This window comes from Salvia hispanica, chromosome 4, assembly GCF_023119035.1.
Source record: "Salvia hispanica cultivar TCC Black 2014 chromosome 4, UniMelb_Shisp_WGS_1.0, whole genome shotgun sequence".
Lineage (NCBI taxonomy): Eukaryota > Viridiplantae > Streptophyta > Magnoliopsida > Lamiales > Lamiaceae > Salvia > Salvia hispanica.
In genome coordinates, this window is record NC_062968.1 from 56,224,712 (window position 1) to 56,246,376 (window position 21,665).

At 34.4% G+C, this 21,665-nt stretch overlaps 6 protein-coding genes across 6 annotated transcripts; 3 read left to right on the top strand and 3 right to left on the bottom strand.

The window, feature by feature from the left end:
- Positions 1–1,507: 1,507 nt before the first annotated feature.
- Positions 1,508–7,507, top strand: LOC125223613. Its single transcript, XM_048126830.1, has 24 exons — positions 1,508–1,681; positions 2,315–2,523; positions 2,591–2,684; positions 2,771–2,869; positions 2,958–3,017; positions 3,158–3,236; positions 3,645–3,792; positions 3,886–4,009; positions 4,110–4,290; positions 4,399–4,427; positions 4,518–4,666; positions 4,838–4,940; positions 5,056–5,151; positions 5,243–5,298; positions 5,384–5,507; positions 5,647–5,709; positions 5,770–5,829; positions 6,047–6,208; positions 6,315–6,388; positions 6,457–6,550; positions 6,619–6,755; positions 6,831–6,911; positions 7,080–7,185; positions 7,332–7,507. Exons 1-24 carry the CDS (start codon positions 1,508–1,510, stop codon positions 7,407–7,409), a joined length of 2,580 nt encoding a protein of 859 aa, XP_047982787.1. The 3' UTR covers positions 7,410–7,507.
- A 61-nt stretch (positions 7,508–7,568) lies between these two features.
- Positions 7,569–8,246, bottom strand: LOC125223615 (major allergen Pru ar 1-like). The gene has a single exon (XM_048126831.1). The coding sequence runs from the start codon at positions 8,183–8,185 to the stop codon at positions 7,709–7,711; it is 477 nt and encodes a 158-aa protein (XP_047982788.1). The 5' UTR covers positions 8,186–8,246; the 3' UTR covers positions 7,569–7,708.
- Positions 7,569–10,074, bottom strand: LOC125223616 (major allergen Pru ar 1-like). Its single transcript, XM_048126832.1, has 2 exons — positions 9,522–10,074; positions 7,569–7,693 (listed from the first exon to the last, which is right to left on the bottom strand). The coding sequence occupies exon 1, from the start codon at positions 10,011–10,013 to the stop codon at positions 9,537–9,539; it is 477 nt and encodes a 158-aa protein (XP_047982789.1). The 5' UTR covers positions 10,014–10,074; the 3' UTR covers positions 7,569–7,693; positions 9,522–9,536.
- Positions 8,723–9,428, top strand: LOC125223617 (major allergen Pru ar 1-like). The gene has a single exon (XM_048126833.1). The coding sequence runs from the start codon at positions 8,803–8,805 to the stop codon at positions 9,277–9,279; it is 477 nt and encodes a 158-aa protein (XP_047982790.1). The 5' UTR covers positions 8,723–8,802; the 3' UTR covers positions 9,280–9,428.
- A 476-nt stretch (positions 10,075–10,550) lies between the features above and the next one.
- On the top strand, positions 10,551–11,256 carry LOC125224065 (major allergen Pru ar 1-like). Its single transcript, XM_048127411.1, has one exon. The coding sequence runs from the start codon at positions 10,631–10,633 to the stop codon at positions 11,105–11,107; it is 477 nt and encodes a 158-aa protein (XP_047983368.1). The 5' UTR covers positions 10,551–10,630; the 3' UTR covers positions 11,108–11,256.
- A 124-nt stretch (positions 11,257–11,380) lies between these two features.
- LOC125185114 lies at positions 11,381–17,751 on the bottom strand. The gene is made up of 24 exons (XM_048081599.1): positions 17,578–17,751; positions 16,625–16,833; positions 16,465–16,558; positions 16,278–16,376; positions 16,137–16,196; positions 15,914–15,992; positions 15,361–15,508; positions 15,140–15,263; positions 14,860–15,040; positions 14,725–14,753; positions 14,471–14,619; positions 14,163–14,265; positions 13,953–14,048; positions 13,805–13,860; positions 13,581–13,704; positions 13,372–13,434; positions 13,231–13,290; positions 12,650–12,811; positions 12,430–12,503; positions 12,273–12,366; positions 12,054–12,190; positions 11,901–11,981; positions 11,608–11,713; positions 11,381–11,486 (listed from the first exon to the last, which is right to left on the bottom strand). The coding sequence occupies exons 1-24, from the start codon at positions 17,749–17,751 to the stop codon at positions 11,409–11,411; spliced, it is 2,580 nt and encodes an 859-aa protein (XP_047937556.1). The 3' UTR covers positions 11,381–11,408.
- Positions 17,752–21,665: the final 3,914 nt, after the last annotated feature.

Sequence of the window (21,665 nt, forward strand, 5' to 3'; positions counted from 1 at the left end):
AATTGAGATGAGAAACGTTGGGAGAGATTGCGGAGGCATGGAATTTTTCAAATGTTGAGAATTAAATTTGGGAGGGAGAAAGAGATCACCATCAAATATTACTAATGAAAATATAGGGGTGTAGTATTATAAATCATGCTCCCTCCGTCCCGCATAATTTGTCACCATTTGATCCGGCAAATGTAATAGAAAGTGAGTTGAAAAAGTTGGTGGCGTGTGGATCCTACTTTTATATATTAGTTTTATAATAAAATGTGAGTGGGAATGAGTTAATGGAATATGGGGTCCACTATCAAAAATGGTAAATGTGAAAGGTGACAAATTTTTAGGGACGGACGAAAAAGGAAATAGGTGGCAAATTCTCAGGGACGGAGGGAGTATTACATTATATTTTTAAATTACAAACTCCATTGTGATATAAAATCAGTTGTTTATTTTTTTTATATTTGATTCTAATAAGTGTTATTAAAATTTTTAATTTTATAAAATTCATAAAAAAAATTAAGAAATGTAAAAAATAGGGGTTGGAAAGTTAGTGGAATATGAGGTCTACTTTTTTATATTGGTTTTACATGTGAGTCATGAATAAAATATAAGGCATTTATTTCGAAAAATAAATTTATCGATTACATTATTATCGAAACCATTTTATCCCGCTCCTACGTCTTCGCCTTGACGGCCGCCCTCGCAGTGACGTCGTACATGACATGAAAAGCCTCTCCGACAGATCGACCGCCGAGCCTTGCCGAGAAGCGATCCACTAACCCTTGACCTGCTGGGAGACTTTCGGCCTTAATCCGCAAGTTCGATCGAGCAGGATTAGTCGGATTCCGCCAAAAAGCAGGTTCGGTACACCTATGGTTAAACCAAAAAAAAAATAATAATAAATTTATTAGTTATATAATAGGCTCATGTAAAGGTCATAAGTAAATTCATTCAAGGAAAACATAACAAATTATGTGAAGTAACAGACTCATACAAATAAATTTACTGATTCCAATCAAATTAATAGTCTTAAAATTATGTAAGAGGCACATGTATATAAATTTAGTAATTATAAGAAAAATCATATAATTATCAAATTTATTTATTGACTAAAAGTACCTACAGATTAAAAATGATGAACTAAAAAAACAGAATATACTATAATTGATTTACTAAAAATAGAAGTAAACAAAATGGCCATGATAAATTTGAGTTATAAAAATTAATTTTCTTTAAATATTTATAAGTTTGAGTGATAGAGAATAGAGAAAAAGATATGGAAAAGTGAAGCAAACGGAACAATTTTGTTGAATAAACAGCATAGCATTAGATATTCTATTTCTTAATGCATCTTACTTGAAATAGAAACGTGACTCGCAGTTGACACTTACCACTCAAGCAATCAGTGTCACCGATCTCTTTATATAGTAAATATATTTGCCAATTTTTTTAAATATTATTCCATTAAATTGTTAGCTTTTCGACTCTTCTCGGCGGTGGTTATACTAGTTTTTCCGATAATATGAGAGTGGCAGTGATAGGCGGCGGCGTAAGTGGGCTGGCGGCCGCTTATGTTCTAGCGAAAGAAGGGGTGGAGGTGGCGTTGTACGAGAAGGAGAGTAGTTTTGGCGGCCAAGCCAAAACGACTACGGTCGATGGCATTCTACTTGACCTCGATTTTATGAGTTTTGCTCGGGTATGACTTATCTCTATTTGAAAATAACGGTATCTCATTTTGCAATTTTGATACGTTCATAATTTAAAGTATTATTTATATTTTTTTATTTTTAATTTGCAAATCTCATATTTTAATCGCTATATTTGGATTTTATTATAAAATTAAGACTAAAATCTAAAATTAATAAAAATATGTTTGACAGTTAAGTATTTACTGAAATTGTTAATTTTGGACGAAAACATATGTATTGGTCATGCGATAAAAATGTAAGTAACAAACTTAATTTATAGGACTAAATTTTTTTTTTCAGGGTACATGTAAAGGATTAGCTTTTGGACTTTAGTCGAAATTAATATACAAAAGTGAGATTTGTGTAGCATCTAATTTTTTATTTACTTTCTTTTACATTTCATAAAATGCAAATCAAATTAAATGAGATTTAATCAAATTAAATGAGATTTTAAAATCATGGAAAATAGGAGTATATACTGTAATTTTAGTAGTAATATTTTTACTATGAGTTTTATTTTATTGGAAAGTGTTACATGAAATCATTCTATATTCTAGGATATACTGTAATTTTTTTGATGCTATGAATAATATAAAGAAATGTGTAGCTTTCTCAAATTATTGTTAAGACTATGAAAACAGGTTATGTATCCGGAGGTGATGGAACTATTGGAGAGCATTGGAGTTGATACTGAGGCCTCTGACGTTTCATACTCTGTGAGTTTCGATGATGTCGAATGGGGGGCTGGAAATGGACTCTCTGCCTTGTTTGCTCGAAAATGGAATATGTTCAGTCCATGGTTTTGGAAAATGATTTGGGAAATCATCAAGTTTGGAGACGACGCCTCTCTGTAAGTACTTTCATTTAGAAACTTCAGCCTCTTCTGGTAGTAATATCCACTTCTACACCGATTGCAGTTACATTAACAATCCAGATATCGACCGCAATGAAACACTGGAGGACTTTGTCCAATCAAGTGGTTACTCTGAGCTATTTCAGAAAGCTTTTCTAGTAAGCCTATTATGAATCAAACTTCATGTCCATGTCAATGATGTCATGTAAGCAAATATCTGAGTTTGGTATATGTTTGTTTCCAGATTCCAGTTTGTGCTTCTGTTTGGCCATGCTCTTCGTCAGTGATGACCTTCTCTGCTTATTCAACACTTTCATTCCTGCGCAATCATGGCATTCTCGAGGTAGATGTTTACGTTTGTTTGAATGAGGCTGAGGCATCACTGCCATATCTTTGTTTTAAGATGTTTAGAATGGTTTTCTTTTCTGCAGCTTCTTGGTCTCTCCAAAGGGCTTACATCAAAATGGCGTTCACAAAGTTATGTCAATAAGGTTTCTTAAATTTCTCTAGCCTACAAGTATCATTTCAGGAACATCGCACGGTTCATAAATATTAAATGTGAAGTGTTTGTTAGTTTTCTATTCACCATTGAATAGATCTTATAAGGTTTTACTGCTTTCTTTATAACTAGATTAAGAAAGAGCTGGAGAGTAGAGGCTGTCAAGTGAAGACTGATTCTGAAATATATTCAGTTTTTACTGATGACAATGGTAAGTACATGTCACAACACAACTCTTTACTTGTTTTCGGAAAACAAAAATCATTCGTTGGTTACACTGATAGATTGAATTGAACTGAAATGATGCAACACCTATACTCGATGGAGTTGTGTTAATTCATAACTAACATACTTATTAGTTTACGTGTCGAGTTCGGATCCAAAATTTTCCCAAATGGTTGGGTCAAATATAAATACCAGCTGAGTAAATTGTTCGAATATCTTATCAAGTATCTAATGCAACAATAATCAGCACGAACGGTGTTCAATGGAACTGCTGCATTTGTTTAATCTCAAATTTTTTAGATAGAATTCTATATTTCTAATGTGAATATAGAAATATACTATCCGTAAATCTGAGCTTACATTCTGCAAATGACTGTAACATGGAATCATTCAGGTTGTACTATTACAAATAACGATTGCTTGGAAGAAGCATACGATGGGTGCATAATTGCTACAAATGCTCCAGATGCTCTGAAGATCTTGGGAAAACAGGCGACGTACGATGAATTAAGAATACTTGGTGCTTTCCAATATGGCAACAGGTTTCCTGTCAACACGCCTTTCTCTGTTTATCTACAAAATTTGAATCTGTGTTAACACATCGATGTACTGTAAATCGTGAAACCTTACAACAGTGAAGTTTTCCTTCATCACGACGATAATTTAATGCCAAAAAGCCGCGGGGCATGGAGCTCTAGGAAATTTCTTGGTACTACCAGGGACAAACCTTGTATAACATATTGGCTCAACCATGTCCAGGTTTTGCACCTTTAATCGATTCCTCCGTTTATTAAAAGGATTTTCTTGGAATTGTGGTAGCCGGACCACTTTCTAGTGACTGTTCTTAATGGATGTACAGAGCATTACTGAATCCGGGGTTCCATTTTTTGTGACTCTAAATCCACCTCGAACCCCTAAAGATACGTTGTGCAAGTGGTCAAGTAGCCATCCCATACCATCTGTTGCTGCATCAAGAGCATTGTCTGAGCTCAATGTTATTCAAGGAAAGAGGGGACTATGGTTCTGTGGAGCATATCAAGGTGCATTAAATATCATTACAATCCATTTTTCGCAGTCCATTTATGTTGAGCATGTTGTTGTGTATGATGACTTATGGTCTTATTTGGTTCAACATTTTTGGCTTCAAGGCTACGGCTTCCCCGAGGATGGAGTGAAGGTATTTATTTGGATTTGATGTGACGGGAAGCAACGCTTTTATTCCTAGATGAATTCTCATTTTATTGACAACACAAGCTGATGTTCACAGGCTGGCATACTTGCTGCAAACGGCATGCTTAGGAAACATTATACTTTTTCAAACAGCCCCAAATGCATGGTTCCATCCTGTCTTGAAACCGGGGCTTCTGTTCTCGTTACGAGGTTTCTTCAGAGGTTTATTGTCACTGGATGTCTAATGTGAGCTTCTACTCAATGATTTAACACTACTACTACTTCTTAGGTTTCTTCATTTTATACATCATTTTCAAACTTATCTGCTCAAAGAAAAATGTGTTTTACTATTTGACAAACTTCTCCTTTGCTAAGATAGCCTTTCGGTTATAACTGACGAAACCTGCGGTGAAACAGTCTTTTGGAAGAAGGTGGTAAAGTATTAACCTTTGAAGGTGCAAACAAAGAGAGAAACTTAAGAGTTATTTTAAAAGTTCACAAACCCCAGTTCTATTGGAAGGTAAGATTATGTTGTAACACCTTATAATAGTTTTTATTTCAAGCGACCGAAATGGGAAAATCGCTATAGTGTAGGACATCGGTGTTTGTGGTTGAACTGGATATTGCTCTCACAGGTTGCAACGGAGGCTGATTTAGGCTTTGCTGATGCTTACATTAATGGTGACATTTCATTTATTGATGCAAAGGAAGGCCTTCTCAACTTCCTTTTGGTGAGGAAATGAATTTAAACTCAGTTATCTTTGATAACTTACTCATAGCTATAATTATTTAAGTCCTAATTTATTGGACTTTTATTCTCAGCTGATTATGGCAAATACTGAGGTGAATAAAATTACCTCAAAGTTAAATAAGGAAAGGTAATTACTATAAATCATGTGGTATGGTTGATAAATGTCATTTAACATAATATGATGATATATTTTACTGTGTTGATATGTCTAGGGGATGGTGGAAACAATTGCCTTACACTTCTTTAATAGGTTCTGCTAAAAACTTTTTCAAGCTTGTTTCCAGGAAGAACACACTCTCTCAGGCACGCCGTAACATTTCGCGACATTATGACCTTGTAAGTTGGCAAATGCTTTACTTATTTGAAGAATCAAAGACCACATCAATGATCAAGAAACAACAACTTATGTTTCAACATATGCTTGACTTATAATTTAATAAATTGAAATACTTATTTTATACCATTCCTTTGGCAGAGTAATGAATTTTTTTCTCTGTTCTTGGATGAGACAATGGCGTACTCTTGTGCAATCTTTCAGGTGATTGTAATTAATTCTATTGTTGATAGGTAATATTCTTACATTATACTATCACTGCAGAATCCACGCGAAGACTTGAAGAGTGCACAGCTTCGGAAAGTTCGTACTTTGATTGAAAAGGTGATATTTACTGATAGTCCTTAAGCACTAATTTACATGAACCTCACATCCAACTTTTCAGAGTATTTAAATTTTACATAAGGTTGAATCCATAAAACTAGCCAACTAATAACCAATTTATCTTACCGAATTAGGCCGACAGCAACAGTAACAACGACAACAATACTAATAACGCGGTTCACATAATGGCCCTTATGCTATGTCTCTGTGAATACAGGCAAGAATTAATAAAGATCATCACATTCTAGAGATTGGATTTGGATGGGGAAGTTTAGCTCTCGAAGTAGTAAAAAAAACAGGATGCAAATATACCGGCATTTCATTGTCAGAAAGTCAGCTGCAATATTTGGAATTGAAAGTAAAGGAAGAAGGTCTACAGGTATAACATTTTGTTTAGTTATTATGCACAAATAAAAAAGCAAGGTTAGCTAACGATTGATACGGAAGAATTGAGTTGTTACAAGAGATTGTCATTTCGATTGCAGGATCATGTCGAACTTCTTCTTTGTGACTACCGTCAATTGCCTAGCAACCGTAGATATGACAGGATAATATCATGGTGAGGCCTCTTTAATTAAGTTCCTGCTTTGCTACGCTACGCATACACTTCTAACGATGAATTTGCAGTGAGGTGTTAGAACATGTGGGGCATGAATATATGGAAGAACTTTTTAAATGCTGTGAATCCTCATTAGCCAACAACGGTATTCTTGTTCATCAGGTAACGAGTGCGTTTAAGCTGTCTCGTCTTGTGAATGTGTGGTTTCTGAGCTTTAAATTATTTGATAGTTCATAGCAATAGCTGATGAGAAATATGAAGAGTTGAGGCGCAGCAATGACTTCATCAAGGAATTCATCTTCCATGGTGGATGTCTGCCTTCACTTAACCGCGTCATATCTGCAATGGCTGCATCATCCGGACTTAGGTAAGATTTTAGTCTTAATAAGGTTGTCTCTTGAGGTAAATATTTATCGTTGTCGTCTGAAATAATTCTATGCAGCGTGGTGCATCTAGAAGAAATAGGATGCCATTACGTTCGGACCCTCAGATGTTGGCGACAGAACTTGCTCCAAAACCAGAGGTCGGTATAAGGAAACTAGACAGTTATAGTATAAAATACATATATTCCATGAAAATATTGGCGGTATCATAGTAGTAATGATCAAATTATGAAGTGGAAACCATGAAAAAGCAAATCTTGATTGTGAGAATCTGCAGACTTCTTATCTATCGTTATGCCTTTTGCTAGTCGAATTCGGGATCTTGGATTTGATGAGAAGTTCATACGGACATGGGAATACTATTTTGACTACTCTGCAGCTGGATTCAAATATTGTAATGTTGGAGATTATCAGGTAATATAGTCTGTCTAATGTCTTGATAATCTTTTATTATCAAATCATAGCACATAGGCTTCTATGGTTAATTTCTAAGCATTACAAAATACTATTCCCAAAATTGATCTTGTGAATATTGTTTCGGTCTTGCTCCGTCTTGACAGATTGTATTCACTCGACCTGGTGATGTTGCTGCGTTCGGGAGCCTTCCATACAACTCCGTGCCAAGTGATTTCTCGTGATCTTGTGTGTGCTTTTTAGTTTCCAAATACTCCAATTCTATCATTGTAGTTATGTGATACTCCTTCTGTGCACAAATTAATGTCTCATTTGCTTTGCATGGATTGACTAATTAGATTATCTTATGCTAAATGTATTTCATTTTCATATCCAGTTAAAGATAAACATTGAAATTCACTTTATTATTACTTGTATAAGAAATTAAAACAGCACAATTACAAGAAAAATCACAGAAAAACTCCTTATTCAAATGCAAACTTGAACAACAAACAAAGAGAAAAGTGAGATAAATCATGAGCTTCTAGCATTCAGGATTGGCTTGGACATATGCTTCAATGGCCTTGAACATAGCCATGGCCTTCTCTTTCCCCTCCTTGATCTTCTCCTCACTGATCTCGACGTCGCCTTTGGTGTTGTAAATGCTTCTGTTCTTGCATATGCTTCCTCCATCTTCGGTCGGGACGATCTTGATATGGTAAGTGATGGATTCGAGAGCAGCAGCAAGAGCATCACCGTCGATGATGCTGTAGGTGTGTGTCAAATTCTCCTTGTCGATGGCATCCACGCGGTGCTTAGCGCTCTTATACTGACTCCCTTCGCCGAAATGGATGATCTTGACTGTCCCAACGCCGCCATCTCCTTCCAAGATCTCGACGTTCTTGATGGCCTGAGGCATGATCTTGGGGATGAGGGTGTCGGCATCGAGCACCATGGCTTTGAACATCTTTGCAGCTGAGACCGCCGAAGGGATCTCAATGTCGTAGGTGATGGCAACCATTCTTGATTTTTTCGAACTTGAAATTGTATTGGAAAACAATGGAGTGTTTGCTTTTGTTTGTTTGAAATGTGATGGGAAATGTGGGAAGCACGACTGATATTTATAGTGCAAAAAAGAAGCTTCTTTGCCTTTGCCTCAACATTTTTAGGACATTTCAAGTGTGTGAATTAGCTAATTAAGTCTATTATTTTAGAAAAGATAGCACCTCTTTGATGACTCTTTTCTTTTAGCATGTGAAATTGATGATTTTGTTTATAGTACTATATACATATATATGTGTGTGTATCATCTTGGCCAAGTATTGTATCTATTCTTTTAGTCATCTTTAATTTTAAATGAATTTTAAGATTACCAAACCCATACAATATATATGTATAGACAGAATCATCGATTTCATATGCTAAAAGAAAGAGTCCATAAAGAGGTGCTTATTCTTGTAGGAGTATTAAATAAATAATGCCTCCACAAATGTAGAGGCAAAGAAGCTTCTTTTTAAACTATAAATAGCAACCATGCTTCCCACATTTCTCATCACATTTCAAACAAATAGCATCAAACACTCCTCCATTGTTTTCCAATATTTATTTCATACAATTTCAAGTTCAAAAAAATCAAGAATGGTTGCCATCACCTACGACATTGAGATCCCTTCCGCGGTCTCAGCTGCAAAGATGTTCAAAGCCATGGTGCTAGACGCCGACACCCTCATTCCCAAGATCATGCCTCAGGCCATCAAGAACGTCGAGATCTTGGAAGGAGATGGCGGCGTTGGGACTGTCAAGATCATCCATTTTGGCGAAGGGAGTCAGTATAAGAGCGCTAAGCACCGTGTGGATGCCATCGACAAGGAGAATTTGACACACACCTACAGCATCATCGACGGTGATGCTCTTGCTGCTGCTCTCGAATCCATCACTTACCACATCAAGATCGTCCCGACCGAAGATGGAGGCAGCATCTGCAAGAACAGAAGCATTTACAACACCAAAGGCGACGTCGAGATCAGTGAGGAGAAGATCAAGGAGGGGAAAGAGAAGGCCATGGCTATGTTCAAGGCCATTGAAGCATATGTTCAAGCCAATCCTGATTACTAGAAGCTCATGATTTATCTCACTTTTCTCTTTGTTTTTTTTGTTCAACTTTGCATTTGAATAAGGAGTTTTTCTGTGATTTTTCTTGCAATTGTGCTGTTTTAATTTCTTATACAAGTAATAATAAAGTGAATTTCAATGTTTATCTTTAACTGGATATGAAAATGAGCACAATTACAAGAAAAATCACAGAAAAACTCCTTATTCAAATGCAAACTTGAACAACAAACAAAGAGAAAAGTGAGATAAATCATGAGCTTCTAGCATTCAGGATTGGCTTGGACATATGCTTCAATGGCCTTGAACATAGCCATGGCCTTCTCTTTCCCCTCCTTGATCTTCTCCTCACTGATCTCGACGTCGCCTTTGGTGTTGTAAATGCTTCTGTTCTTGCATATGCTTCCTCCATCTTCGGTCGGGACGATCTTGATATGGTAAGTGATGGATTCGAGAGCAGCAGCAAGAGCATCACCGTCGATGATGCTGTAGGTGTGTGTCAAATTCTCCTTGTCGATGGCATCCACGCGGTGCTTAGCGCTCTTATACTGACTCCCTTCGCCGAAATGGATGATCTTGACTGTCCCAACGCCGCCATCTCCTTCCAAGATCTCGACGTTCTTGATGGCCTGAGGCATGATCTTGGGGATGAGGGTGTCGGCATCGAGCACCATGGCTTTGAACATCTTTGCAGCTGAGACCGCCGAAGGGATCTCAATGTCGTAGGTGATGGCAACCATTCTTGATTTTTTCGAACTTGAAATTGTATTGGAAAACAATGGAGTGTTTGCTTTTGTTTGTTTGAAATGTGATGGGAAATGTGGGAAGCACGACTGATATTTATAGTGCAAAAAAGAAGCTTCTTTGCCTTTGCCTCAACATTTTTAGGACATTTCAAGTGTGTGAATTAGCTAATTAAGTCTATTATTTTAGAAAAGATAGCACCTCTTTGATGACTCTTTTCTTTTAGCATGTGAAATTGATGATTTTGTTTATAGTACTATATACATATATATGTGTGTGTATCATCTTGGCCAAGTATTGTATCTATTCTTTTAGTCATCTTTAATTTTAAATGAATTTTAAGATTACCAAACCCATACAATATATATGTATAGACAGAATCATCGATTTCATATGCTAAAAGAAAGAGTCCATAAAGAGGTGCTTATTCTTGTAGGAGTATTAAATAAATAATGCCTCCACAAATGTAGAGGCAAAGAAGCTTCTTTTTAAACTATAAATAGCAACCATGCTTCCCACATTTCTCATCACATTTCAAACAAATAGCATCAAACACTCCTCCATTGTTTTCCAATATTTATTTCATACAATTTCAAGTTCAAAAAAATCAAGAATGGTTGCCATCACCTACGACATTGAGATCCCTTCCGCGGTCTCAGCTGCAAAGATGTTCAAAGCCATGGTGCTAGACGCCGACACCCTCATTCCCAAGATCATGCCTCAGGCCATCAAGAACGTCGAGATCTTGGAAGGAGATGGCGGCGTTGGGACTGTCAAGATCATCCATTTTGGCGAAGGGAGTCAGTATAAGAGCGCTAAGCACCGTGTGGATGCCATCGACAAGGAGAATTTGACACACACCTACAGCATCATCGACGGTGATGCTCTTGCTGCTGCTCTCGAATCCATCACTTACCACATCAAGATCGTCCCGACCGAAGATGGAGGCAGCATCTGCAAGAACAGAAGCATTTACAACACCAAAGGCGACGTCGAGATCAGTGAGGAGAAGATCAAGGAGGGGAAAGAGAAGGCCATGGCTATGTTCAAGGCCATTGAAGCATATGTTCAAGCCAATCCTGATTACTAGAAGCTCATGATTTATCTCACTTTTCTCTTTGTTTTTTTTGTTCAACTTTGCATTTGAATAAGGAGTTTTTCTGTGATTTTTCTTGCAATTGTGCTGTTTTAATTTCTTATACAAGTAATAATAAAGTGAATTTCAATGTTTATCTTTAACTGGATATGAAAATGAAATACATTTAGCATAAGATAATCTAACTAGTCAATCCATGCAAAGCAAATGAGACATTGATTTGTGCACAGAAGGAGTATCACATAACTACAATGACAGAATTGGACTATTTGGAAACTAAAAAGCACACACAAGATCACGAGAAATCACTTGGCCCGGAGTTGTACGGAACACTCCCGAACGCAGCAACATCACTAGGTCGAGTGAATACAATCTGTCAAGACGGAGCAAGACCAAAACAACATTCACAAGATCAATTCTCGGATTAGTATTTTGTAATGCTTACTATGATTTGATCAGAAAAGATTATCAAGACATTAGACAGACTATATTACCTGATAATCTCCAACATTACAATATTTGAATCCAGCAGCAGAGTAGTCAAAATAGTATTCCCACGTCCGTATGAACTTCTCATCAAATCCAAGATCCCGAATTCGACTAGCAAAAGGCATAACGATAGATAAGAAGTCTGCAGATTCTCACAATCAAGATTTGCTTTTTCATGGTTTCCAGTTCATAATTTGATTATTACTACTATGATACCTCCAATATTTCATAAGGAAAACTATCTTTCAGTGGAATATATGTATTTTATACTATAACTGTCGAGTTTCCTTATACCGACCTCTGGTTTTGGAGGAAGTTCTGTCGCCAACATCTGAGGGTCTGAAAGTAATGGCATCCTATTTCTTCTAGATGCACCACGCTGCATAGAATTATTTCAGACAACGATAAATATTTACCTCAAGAGACAACCTTATTAAGACTAAAATCTTACCAAAGTCTGGATGATGCAGCCATTGCAGATATGACGCGGTTAAGTGAAGGCAGACATCCACCGTGGAATATGAATTCCTTGATGAAGTCATTGCTGCGCCTCAACTCTTCATATTTCTCATCAGCTATTGCTATGAACTAATAATAAAGAATATCAAATAATTTCAAAGCTCAGAACCCACGCATTCACAAGATGTGACAGCTTAAACGTACTCGTTACCTGAAGAACAAGAATACCGTTGTTGGCTAATGAGGATTCACAGCATTCAAAAAATTCTTCCATATATTCATGCCCCACATGTTCTAACATCCCACTGCAAATTCAGCGTCAGAAGTGTATGCATTGCAAAGCAGGAACTTAATTAAAGAGGCCTCACCATGATATTATCCTGTCATATCTACGGTTGTTAGGCAATTGACGGTAGTCACAAAGAAGAAGTTCAACATGATCCTGCAATTGAAATGACAATCTTTTGTAACAACTCAATTCTTCCGTGTCAATAACACCCTGAGATAAAGCATTACAGCTCCTTTCCATGCCAAATATGGGTAACCTTGCTTTTTATTTGTGCATAATAACTAAACAAAATGCTATACCTGTAGACCTTCTTCCTTTACTTTCAATTCTAAATATTGCAGCTGACTTTCTGACAATGAAATGCCGGTATATTTGCATCCTGTTTTTTTTACTACTTCGAGGGCTAAACTTCCCCATCCAAATCCAATCTCTAGAATGTGATGATCTTTATTAATTCTTGCCTGTATTCACAGAGACATAGATAGCATATGGGTTATTATTGTTGTTTTTGCTGTTGCCATCAGCCTAGTTCAGTCAGTTAAATTGGTTTATTAGTTGGCTAGTTTTATGGATTCAATAAACTTCTTCCCCACTCAACCATTCAAGTGAGAATATGTCAAATCAAGAAACAAAATTCTTCAGTATTCAATCAACAGAACTGAAACAGAAACACTGATTTTTCTGAGGAAGAAATTTAGAACAGCTTTATCTACTCAATCTACATATTTCATCTTCTCAATTTATTCTCATGGAACAATTAAATATCTAACCTTTTATGTAAAATTTAAGAATTTCGAAGAGTTAGATGTTAAGATTCATGCAAATGAGTGCTTAACTAGGATAATGTAATTGCTATGTAAGGACTGTAAGTTAATTTCACCTTTTCAATCAAAGTACGAACTTTCCGAAGCTGTGCACTCTTCAAGTCTTCGCCTGGATTCTGCAGTGACAGTATAATGTAAGAATATTAGTAGCATTATTATCACCTATCAACAAATCTAATTGAATTCATTACTATCACCTGAAAGATTGCACAAGAGTACGTCATTGTCTCATCCAAGAATAGAGAAAAAAATTCATTACTCTGCCAAAGGAATAGTATAAAATAATTTATTAAATTATAAGTCAAGCATATGTTGTCTGAAAGATTGCACAAGAGTACATCATTTGTTTCTTGATCACTGATGTGGTCTTTGATTATTTAAATAAGCAAAGCATTTGCCAACTTACAAGGTCATAATGCTGTGAAATGTTACGGCGTGCCTGAGAGAGTGTGTTCTTCCTGGAAACAAGCTTGAAGAAGTTTTTAGCAGAACCTATAAAAGAAGTGTAAGGCAATTGTTTCCACCATCTCCTTGACATATCAACACTGTAAAAATATAGTACTAGCCGATTATGTTAAATGTCAAAACCATAACACATCAACACACACACACATGAAGATGTATAATTACCTTTCCTTACTTAACTTTGAGGTACTCTTATTCATCTCTGTATTTGCCATAATCAGCTGGAAAATACAAGTCCAATAAAGTATAGTTAAATAATTATAGCTATAAGTTAAGTTATCAAAGATAACTGAATTTGAATCTATTTCCTCACCAAAAGGAAGTTGAGAAGGCCTTCGTTTGCATCAATAAATGAAATGTCACCATTAATGTAAGCATCAGCGAAGCCTAAATCAGCCTCTGTTGCAACCTGTGAGAGCAATATACAGATCAACCACAAACACCGATGTCCTACACTATATCGATTTGCCCATTTCCGGTTGCTTCAAGTATACTATTATAAGGTGTTATAACGTAATCTTACCCTCCAATAGAACTGGGGTTTGTGAACTCTCAAAGTAACTCTTAAGTTTCTCTCTTTGTTTGCACCTTCAAATGTTAATATTTTACCACCTTCTTCCAAAAGACTGTTTCACCGCAGGTTTAGTCAGTTATAACCGAAAGGCTATCTCAGCATACGAGAAGTTTGTCAAATAAAACACATTTTTCTTTGAAGTGATAAGACAGCTGCCTGATATACATACAAGAAATACAACTGCTGGTGGAGTTTGAAAATGATGTATAAAATGCTGAAACCTAAGAAGCAGTAGTAGTGTTAGAGTAGAAGCTCACATTAGACATCCAGTAACAATAAACCGCTGAAGAAACCTCGTAACGAGAACAAAAGACCCAGTTTCAAGACAAGATGGAACCATGCATTTGGGGCTGTTTGAAAAAGTATAATGTTTTCTAAGCATGCCGTTTGCAGCAAGTATGCCAGCCTATCAACATCAAATTGTGTTGTCAATAAAATGAGAATTCATCTAGAAATAAAACCGTTGTTTATGGTGTGATTAAATCCCTTCACATCAAATCTAAATAAATACCTTCACTCCATCCTCGGGAAAGCTGTAGCCTTGAAGCCAAAAATGTTGAACCAAATAAGACCATAAGTCATCATACATAACAACACGCTCAACATAATGGACGGTGAAAATGGAGAGTAAGGATATTTAATGCACCTTGATATGCTCCACAGAACCATAGTCCCCTCTTTCCTTGAATAGCATTGAGCTCAGACAATGCTCTTGATGCAGCAACTGATGGTATGGGATGGCTACTTGACCACTTACACAATGTATCTTTAGGGGTTCGAGGTGGATTTAGAGTCACAAAAAAGGGAACCCCAGATTCAGTAATGCTCTGTACTTCCGTTAAGAACAGTCATAAGAAACTGGTCTGTCTACCACAATTCAAAGAAAATCCTTTAACTAATGGAGGAATTGATTAAAGGTGCAAAACCTGGACATTGTTGAGCCAATATGTTATACAAGCTTTGTCCCTGGTAGTACCAAGAAAATTCCTAGAGCTCCATGCCTTGCGGCTTTTTGGCATTAGACTTTGGTCGTGATGAAGGAAATTATCACTGTAGTAAGGGCTCACGAATAGCAGTACATCGATGTGTTAACAAGGATTCAAATTAATAGATATAATAGGTTTTGCAGAAAACATATAGAGGAAACCTGTTGCCATATTGAAAAGCACCAAGTATTCTTAATTCATCATACGTCGCCTGTTTTCCCAAGATCTTCAGAGCATCTGGAGCATTTGTAGCAATTATGCACCCATCGTATGCTTCTTCCAAGCAATCCTTATATGTAATAGTACAACCTGAATGATTCCATGTTACAGTCATGTGCAGAACGTAAGCTCATATTTATGGATAGTAGTTTATTTCTATATTCACATTAGAAATATAGAATTCTATCTAAAAAATTTGAGATTAAACAAATGCAGCGGTTTCATTGAACACCGTTCATGCTGATTTTTGTTGCATTAGATACTTGATAAGATATTCGAACCATTTACTCAGCTGGTATTTATATTGAGCCAACCGTTTGGAAAAATTTTGGATCCGAACTCTATACATAAACTAATAAGTATGTTAGCATGAATTTACACAACTCCATCGAGTATAGGTACATCATTTCAGTTCAATTCAATCTATCAGTGTAACCAACGAATGATTTTTGTTTCCGAAAACAAGTAAAGAGTTGTGTTGTGACATGTACTTACCATTGTCATCAGTAAAAACTGAATATATTTCAGAATCAGTCCTCACTTGACAGCCTCTACTCTCCAGCTCTTTCTTAATCTAGTTATAAAGAAAGCAGTAAAGTCTTATAAGAGTCTATTTAATGGTGAATAGACAACTAACAAACACTAGACATTTATATTATTTTATGAACCGTGCAATATTCCTGAAATGATATTTGTAGGCTAGAGAAATTTACGAAACCTTATCGACATAACTTTGTGAACGCCATTTTGATGTAAGCCCTTTGGAGAGACCGAGAAGCTGCAGAAAAGAAAACAATTTTAAACATTTTTAACAAAGATATTGTAGTGATGCCACCTTCGAACAAACGTAAACATGTACCTCGAGAATGCCATGATTGCGCAGGAATGAAATTGTTGAATAAGCAGAGAAGGTCATCACTGGTGAAGAGCATGGCCAAACAGAAGCACAAACTGGAATCTGGAAACAAACATACACACCAAAGTCATATTTTTGCTTGCATGATGACATGGACATGAACATGAAGTTTGATTGATAATAGGCTTACAAGAAAAGCATTCTGAAATAGCTCAGAGTAACCACTTGATTGCACAAAGTCCTCCAGTGTTTGATTGGGGTCGATATCTGGATTGTTAATATAACTGCAATCGGTGTAGAAGTGGATATTACTACCATAAGAGGCTGAAGTTTCTAATGAACATACTTACAGAGAGGCGTCGTCTCTAAACTTGATGATTTCCCAAATCATAGTCCAAAACCATGGACTCAACATATTCATTTTTTGAGCAAACAAGCCAGAGAGTCCATTTCCGGCCCCCCATTCGACATCATCGAAACTCACAGAGTATGAAACGTCAGAGGCCTCAGTATCAACTCCAATGCTCTCGAATAGTTCCATCACCTCCGGATACATAACCTGTTCAATAAGTGAACCATCCTTTTCAAAATCAAGTGTTCACTGTCTCCACCATATCTCCCAACATTAAACATTCCAATGGCCTCATAAGTTTTTGAGGAGATGCTTTGTTTAAGCATGTAATGGGCATTTCATCGAGCATGTCATGTGCTTATATAGTACTTACTTCATTTGAAATGTTAGTTCAGGACAATTGGTCCATATTTTTGTTCTCGTTGATGGTCATATATTTTGCGATAATAAAAAATTTTGTATCTGAAGCCTATTCCACTATGAATTGTCAATTTGTAGTAAAGAAAAAAATCAAGTATATCTATGTAGGTGATATGTTACCTAATATTGAATTATGCAATTTTTAAAAGAGTCATCTTGAGGCGAAAATGTGAAAATTAAAGATAAACAATTATAATAGTAATTCGTTTACCAAATTTTGGAGTTTAATGATTTAAGAAAACTAAATATATAAATCGATACCAACAACGATAAATGTGTGTCACTTAATCTATAAGCAAACAGAGCATCAACAAACAACAATAACAGACAAATTTAAAAACACAACAGAAAACAAAAGACACGCCTTGATTACGTACATAGTATTTATATGAATATGGTATTTTAGTAAAATATGAGACTCGCTTACTAAAAGAGAAAAAAATATATAAGACTTTAAATTGCGGACTTATCAAAATTGTGAAATGAGATACAATTATTTTGGAACGAGGAAGTAATAAAAGTAAGTCATACCCGAGCGAAACTCATAAAATCGAGGTCAAGTGGAATGCCATCAACCGTAGTCGTTTTGGCATGGCCGCCTAAACTACTCTCCTTCTCGTACAACGCCACCTCCACCCCTTCTTTCGCCAAAACATAAGCCGCCGTTAGCCCACTTGCGCCACCACCTATCACCGCCACCCTCATATTATCGAAAAAAACAAATTTAACAACCGATTTTAAATGTAGAGAAGTAAACAAGGGTAGAATGTATACAATTAAGTTGGAACATCAATGGAGTCTTCAAGTATATATAATGCAATCGTGACTTTAATGTTCTATAAATGAGTAGAAGCGTAGATAGGCCATTTTGCATTGGTTAGTTTCAATTACGAGTATTAAATTTTGTAAACTCAAATTATCATGAGAATTCTCTATCTTTTTCTTTGTCTTTTTCTTTTTCTTTTTCTTGTTCTCGTATTAATAACTTATAAAAATATTTACGAGTATTAATTTTTTTCACGGGAATTTTTTTATTTATACTTTTTAGTAACTCGTTTATTTTTCAAATATTTTTTTTTTACAGGAAGTTGCTATTATATTCATTTTACTACTAGTTAATTAAAAAAAATCCAATCTTTGAAAAATAAATAATTTAACTAAAAAGTAGGAATAAAAAATGATTTTAGCTATAAGTTTATACATAAAAATAAACAAAGAAAAATTAGTGTAGGTAAATAAAAGAAAGGAAGAAAAAGTAATGTATTTAGCAATATCATTCATACCATAAAAGTACTGTAAATTAAAAAAAAAAAAAAAAAAAGGGAAGAAATAGTAATGTATTTATTAACACGTACGTGTAGGTAGGGTATACAAGGGGAACTATCCCCTATTTCAAATGTAACACCTATAATTTTATTTTTCCTTTTATTTAGAGGATTTGGTACTTTTACATCTATTGAGCTAATAATCATATTTCAGTCCCTTGATACTTTGATACAGTTGATACTTGATACCAAGAAAGGGTAGTACGTAGCATTGTTATATTGCTAATTCAATACCTCATTACTAATTACAACTAAATAATAGCCATTAGATATTCAAATTAAGGGCCTAGATCATCAACCAAGAAATATTAATACGATCAACAAAAAACGTCAATAAAGCCATATGATTAATTCCATAAAATATCAACAGGGGTATTAATATCAATTAACTACATGTTTAGTTATAACTAACTTTTAAAAAAAATCCTAAAACTTTAAATTCATATAACATATATCAAATTAAAGATAATTTTATAAGGATTCCAACGATATCATATATGCATATGTTCCGACGTCAAAATTTGAAAAAAAAAATCGAAAATTTTTCAATTTTTTCGTAAAGCAGAAATGTCAACATACTATATAAAATATGTCAATATAATACATGTAGAATGTCAATATAAGCAATGGGTTAACATTCTTAAAGCATCGTGTTGACATTCTCAAAGCATTGTGTTGATATTTCCGAAACACTATATTGACATTTTCATCTAAAACCCTAATTTGGCGTTTTTTAATATCTTTTTTTAATTTTATTAATAAAAACGAAAATTACACGTGGCAAATTGTAGACCACACGTTTTCTAAAATCCTATGGCCTTAAATTAGTTGTAGTTAGCAATTAAATGATGAGTTAGCAATTGATCACTCCCCAGTACATGAATATATATTCTCATATAATCAAATAACTACTACAGATGCAGAAAAATTTTGATATACATTTTATTACACCAACTCTCGTATAAATAAGTGTATAGGGGAGTGTTATACTGCTAACTCATAACTTAATTGTTAACTACAACTAAATAATAGCCATTAGATATTCAAATTAAGAGCTTAGATCATTAATCCCTAAATGTCAATACGATCAACGAAAAACGTCAATAAAGTCATATGATTAATTCCAATAAATATCAATAGGGATATTAATGTCAATTAACTACATGTTTAGTTATAACTAACTTTTAAAAGAAATCCCAAAACTTTAAATTCATATAACATATATCAAATTAAAGATAATTTCATAAGGATTCCAACGATATCATACATGCATATGTTCCGACGTCAAAATTTGAAAAAAATTTAAAAAAATTTCATTTTTTCGTACAAGCAGGAATGTCAACATACTATATAAAATATGTCAATATAATACATGTAGAATGTCAATATAAGCAATGAGTTAACATTCTTAAAGCATTGTGTTGATATTCTCAAAGCATTGCGTTGATATTTTCGAAACACTATATTGACATTTTTATGCAAAACCCTAATTTGGCGTCTTTTTTTTATCTTTTTTATTTTATTAATAAAAATAAAAATTACACGTGGCAAATTGTAGACCACACGTTCTCTAAAATTCTATGGCCTTAAATTAATTGTAGTTAGCAATTAAATGATGAGTTAGCAATTGATCACTCCCCTTAAGTGTATATATATTAAATCTAATGTATCATACAAAAAAATCATCCCAATAATATAATTTATTAGTATAGTTTAGGATTAGTACAATATAATGTAAGATATTTTTTAAAAAGTTTTCTTTTCCTTATCCTTCAATCACCATTATCTTTATCTAAGTAAAATCCTATGTGTTTGCCAATGTGTAATTTAAGCTCTATTTGTACATAGTTTGGGAACGCAGTGTAAGTTAGGGGCACTTGTATACACATAGATTCATGTCATAATTAAATCTTGACGGCGATTAAGAAATAGTAGGAATATACTATAATTCATATTGCTAACCCTAAATATTAATTGAGATATCGATGGATTTTAATTCATAGTACTATGAAACTTGATTAAATAACTTAAAATAAATACAACGTGTACCATTGATGCACAAATTTTGCCAAAGTTAAGAAGTAACAAGTACAACATTTTTTAGCTTGAGTACATTTTTTTTAAAACTACTATGACATTCGATGATATTGATGATGATGAGTTTATCTTGAGTTATTCAATAATGTGACACATAAAAATGAACTATAATGAATAATGATATATTACAATATAAAAGTCAAGAATTTTTTTAAAATTAAAATAAAAACAAAAATACATTTCAGTAAATATTGTTGAAGCTTGTTTTAGAATTTAAAATATTTATAAATATAAACATGATTTTTTGATTCTTTAATATATTATTATATTATAATAATAAAACTAATGCATATTACTATATATAAATTGGAGATTTACTTTTATTTTATTTTTGTATAGTTATTTATTTTATAAAATTCATTATCGAAGTATTGAATTTATTGTCAAACAAGATAGAAGAACAACAATAGTTGCACCTACGATCAATCCATCGAAAAATAGGTCAGCCTACTTGGATTACGGGCTAATTGAATATGAGCTAATCATGCTCTTGCTAGTGCTCTCAATCCATCACTTTATTATATGAAGATCGTCCTAACCGAGGATGGAGGCATCATATGCAAGAATTGAGGAACACAAGCATTTACTACGCCATAGGCAACGTCGAGATCAGTGAAAGAAGATAAGGAGGAAAATACGTATCCCAAAATTTTTTACTTATTAATTTTTGTTTTGTACATATATTTTGATTCTGATATTTCAAAAAAAGTTATTGTCTGTCATTATATTTAAATCATTTGAAATTGATTTATTCATTTTAACTCCAATTAAATGAACAAAAAATCTAACTTTAATTTTTATGTAACTCGTAAATTTTAATAATGTCAATAACAATTTCTAAGGTATTAGGATCAAATTAAATGTACAAAATAAAATAAATATACTTCATCCGCTCTTGAAAAATACTCCCTCCGTTCCTTCATAGTTGAGTCATTTTTTCATTTCGGGAAGTTCCCTCATAGTTGAGTCATTTCTATATATAGTAACTTTTTCCTCTTTCTTACTTTACTCTCTCTTACTTTATTCTCTCTACTTTATTCACTTTTTACTTTATTCTCTCTAGTTTTTTCTCTTTCTTACTTTTTTATCTATTTATTTAACACACTCAACATTCATTTTTTAAACTCCGTGCCGAAAAGTTCCGCCTCAACTATGAGGGAACGGAGGGAGTATGAGAATTTAGTTTTACACAAGTTT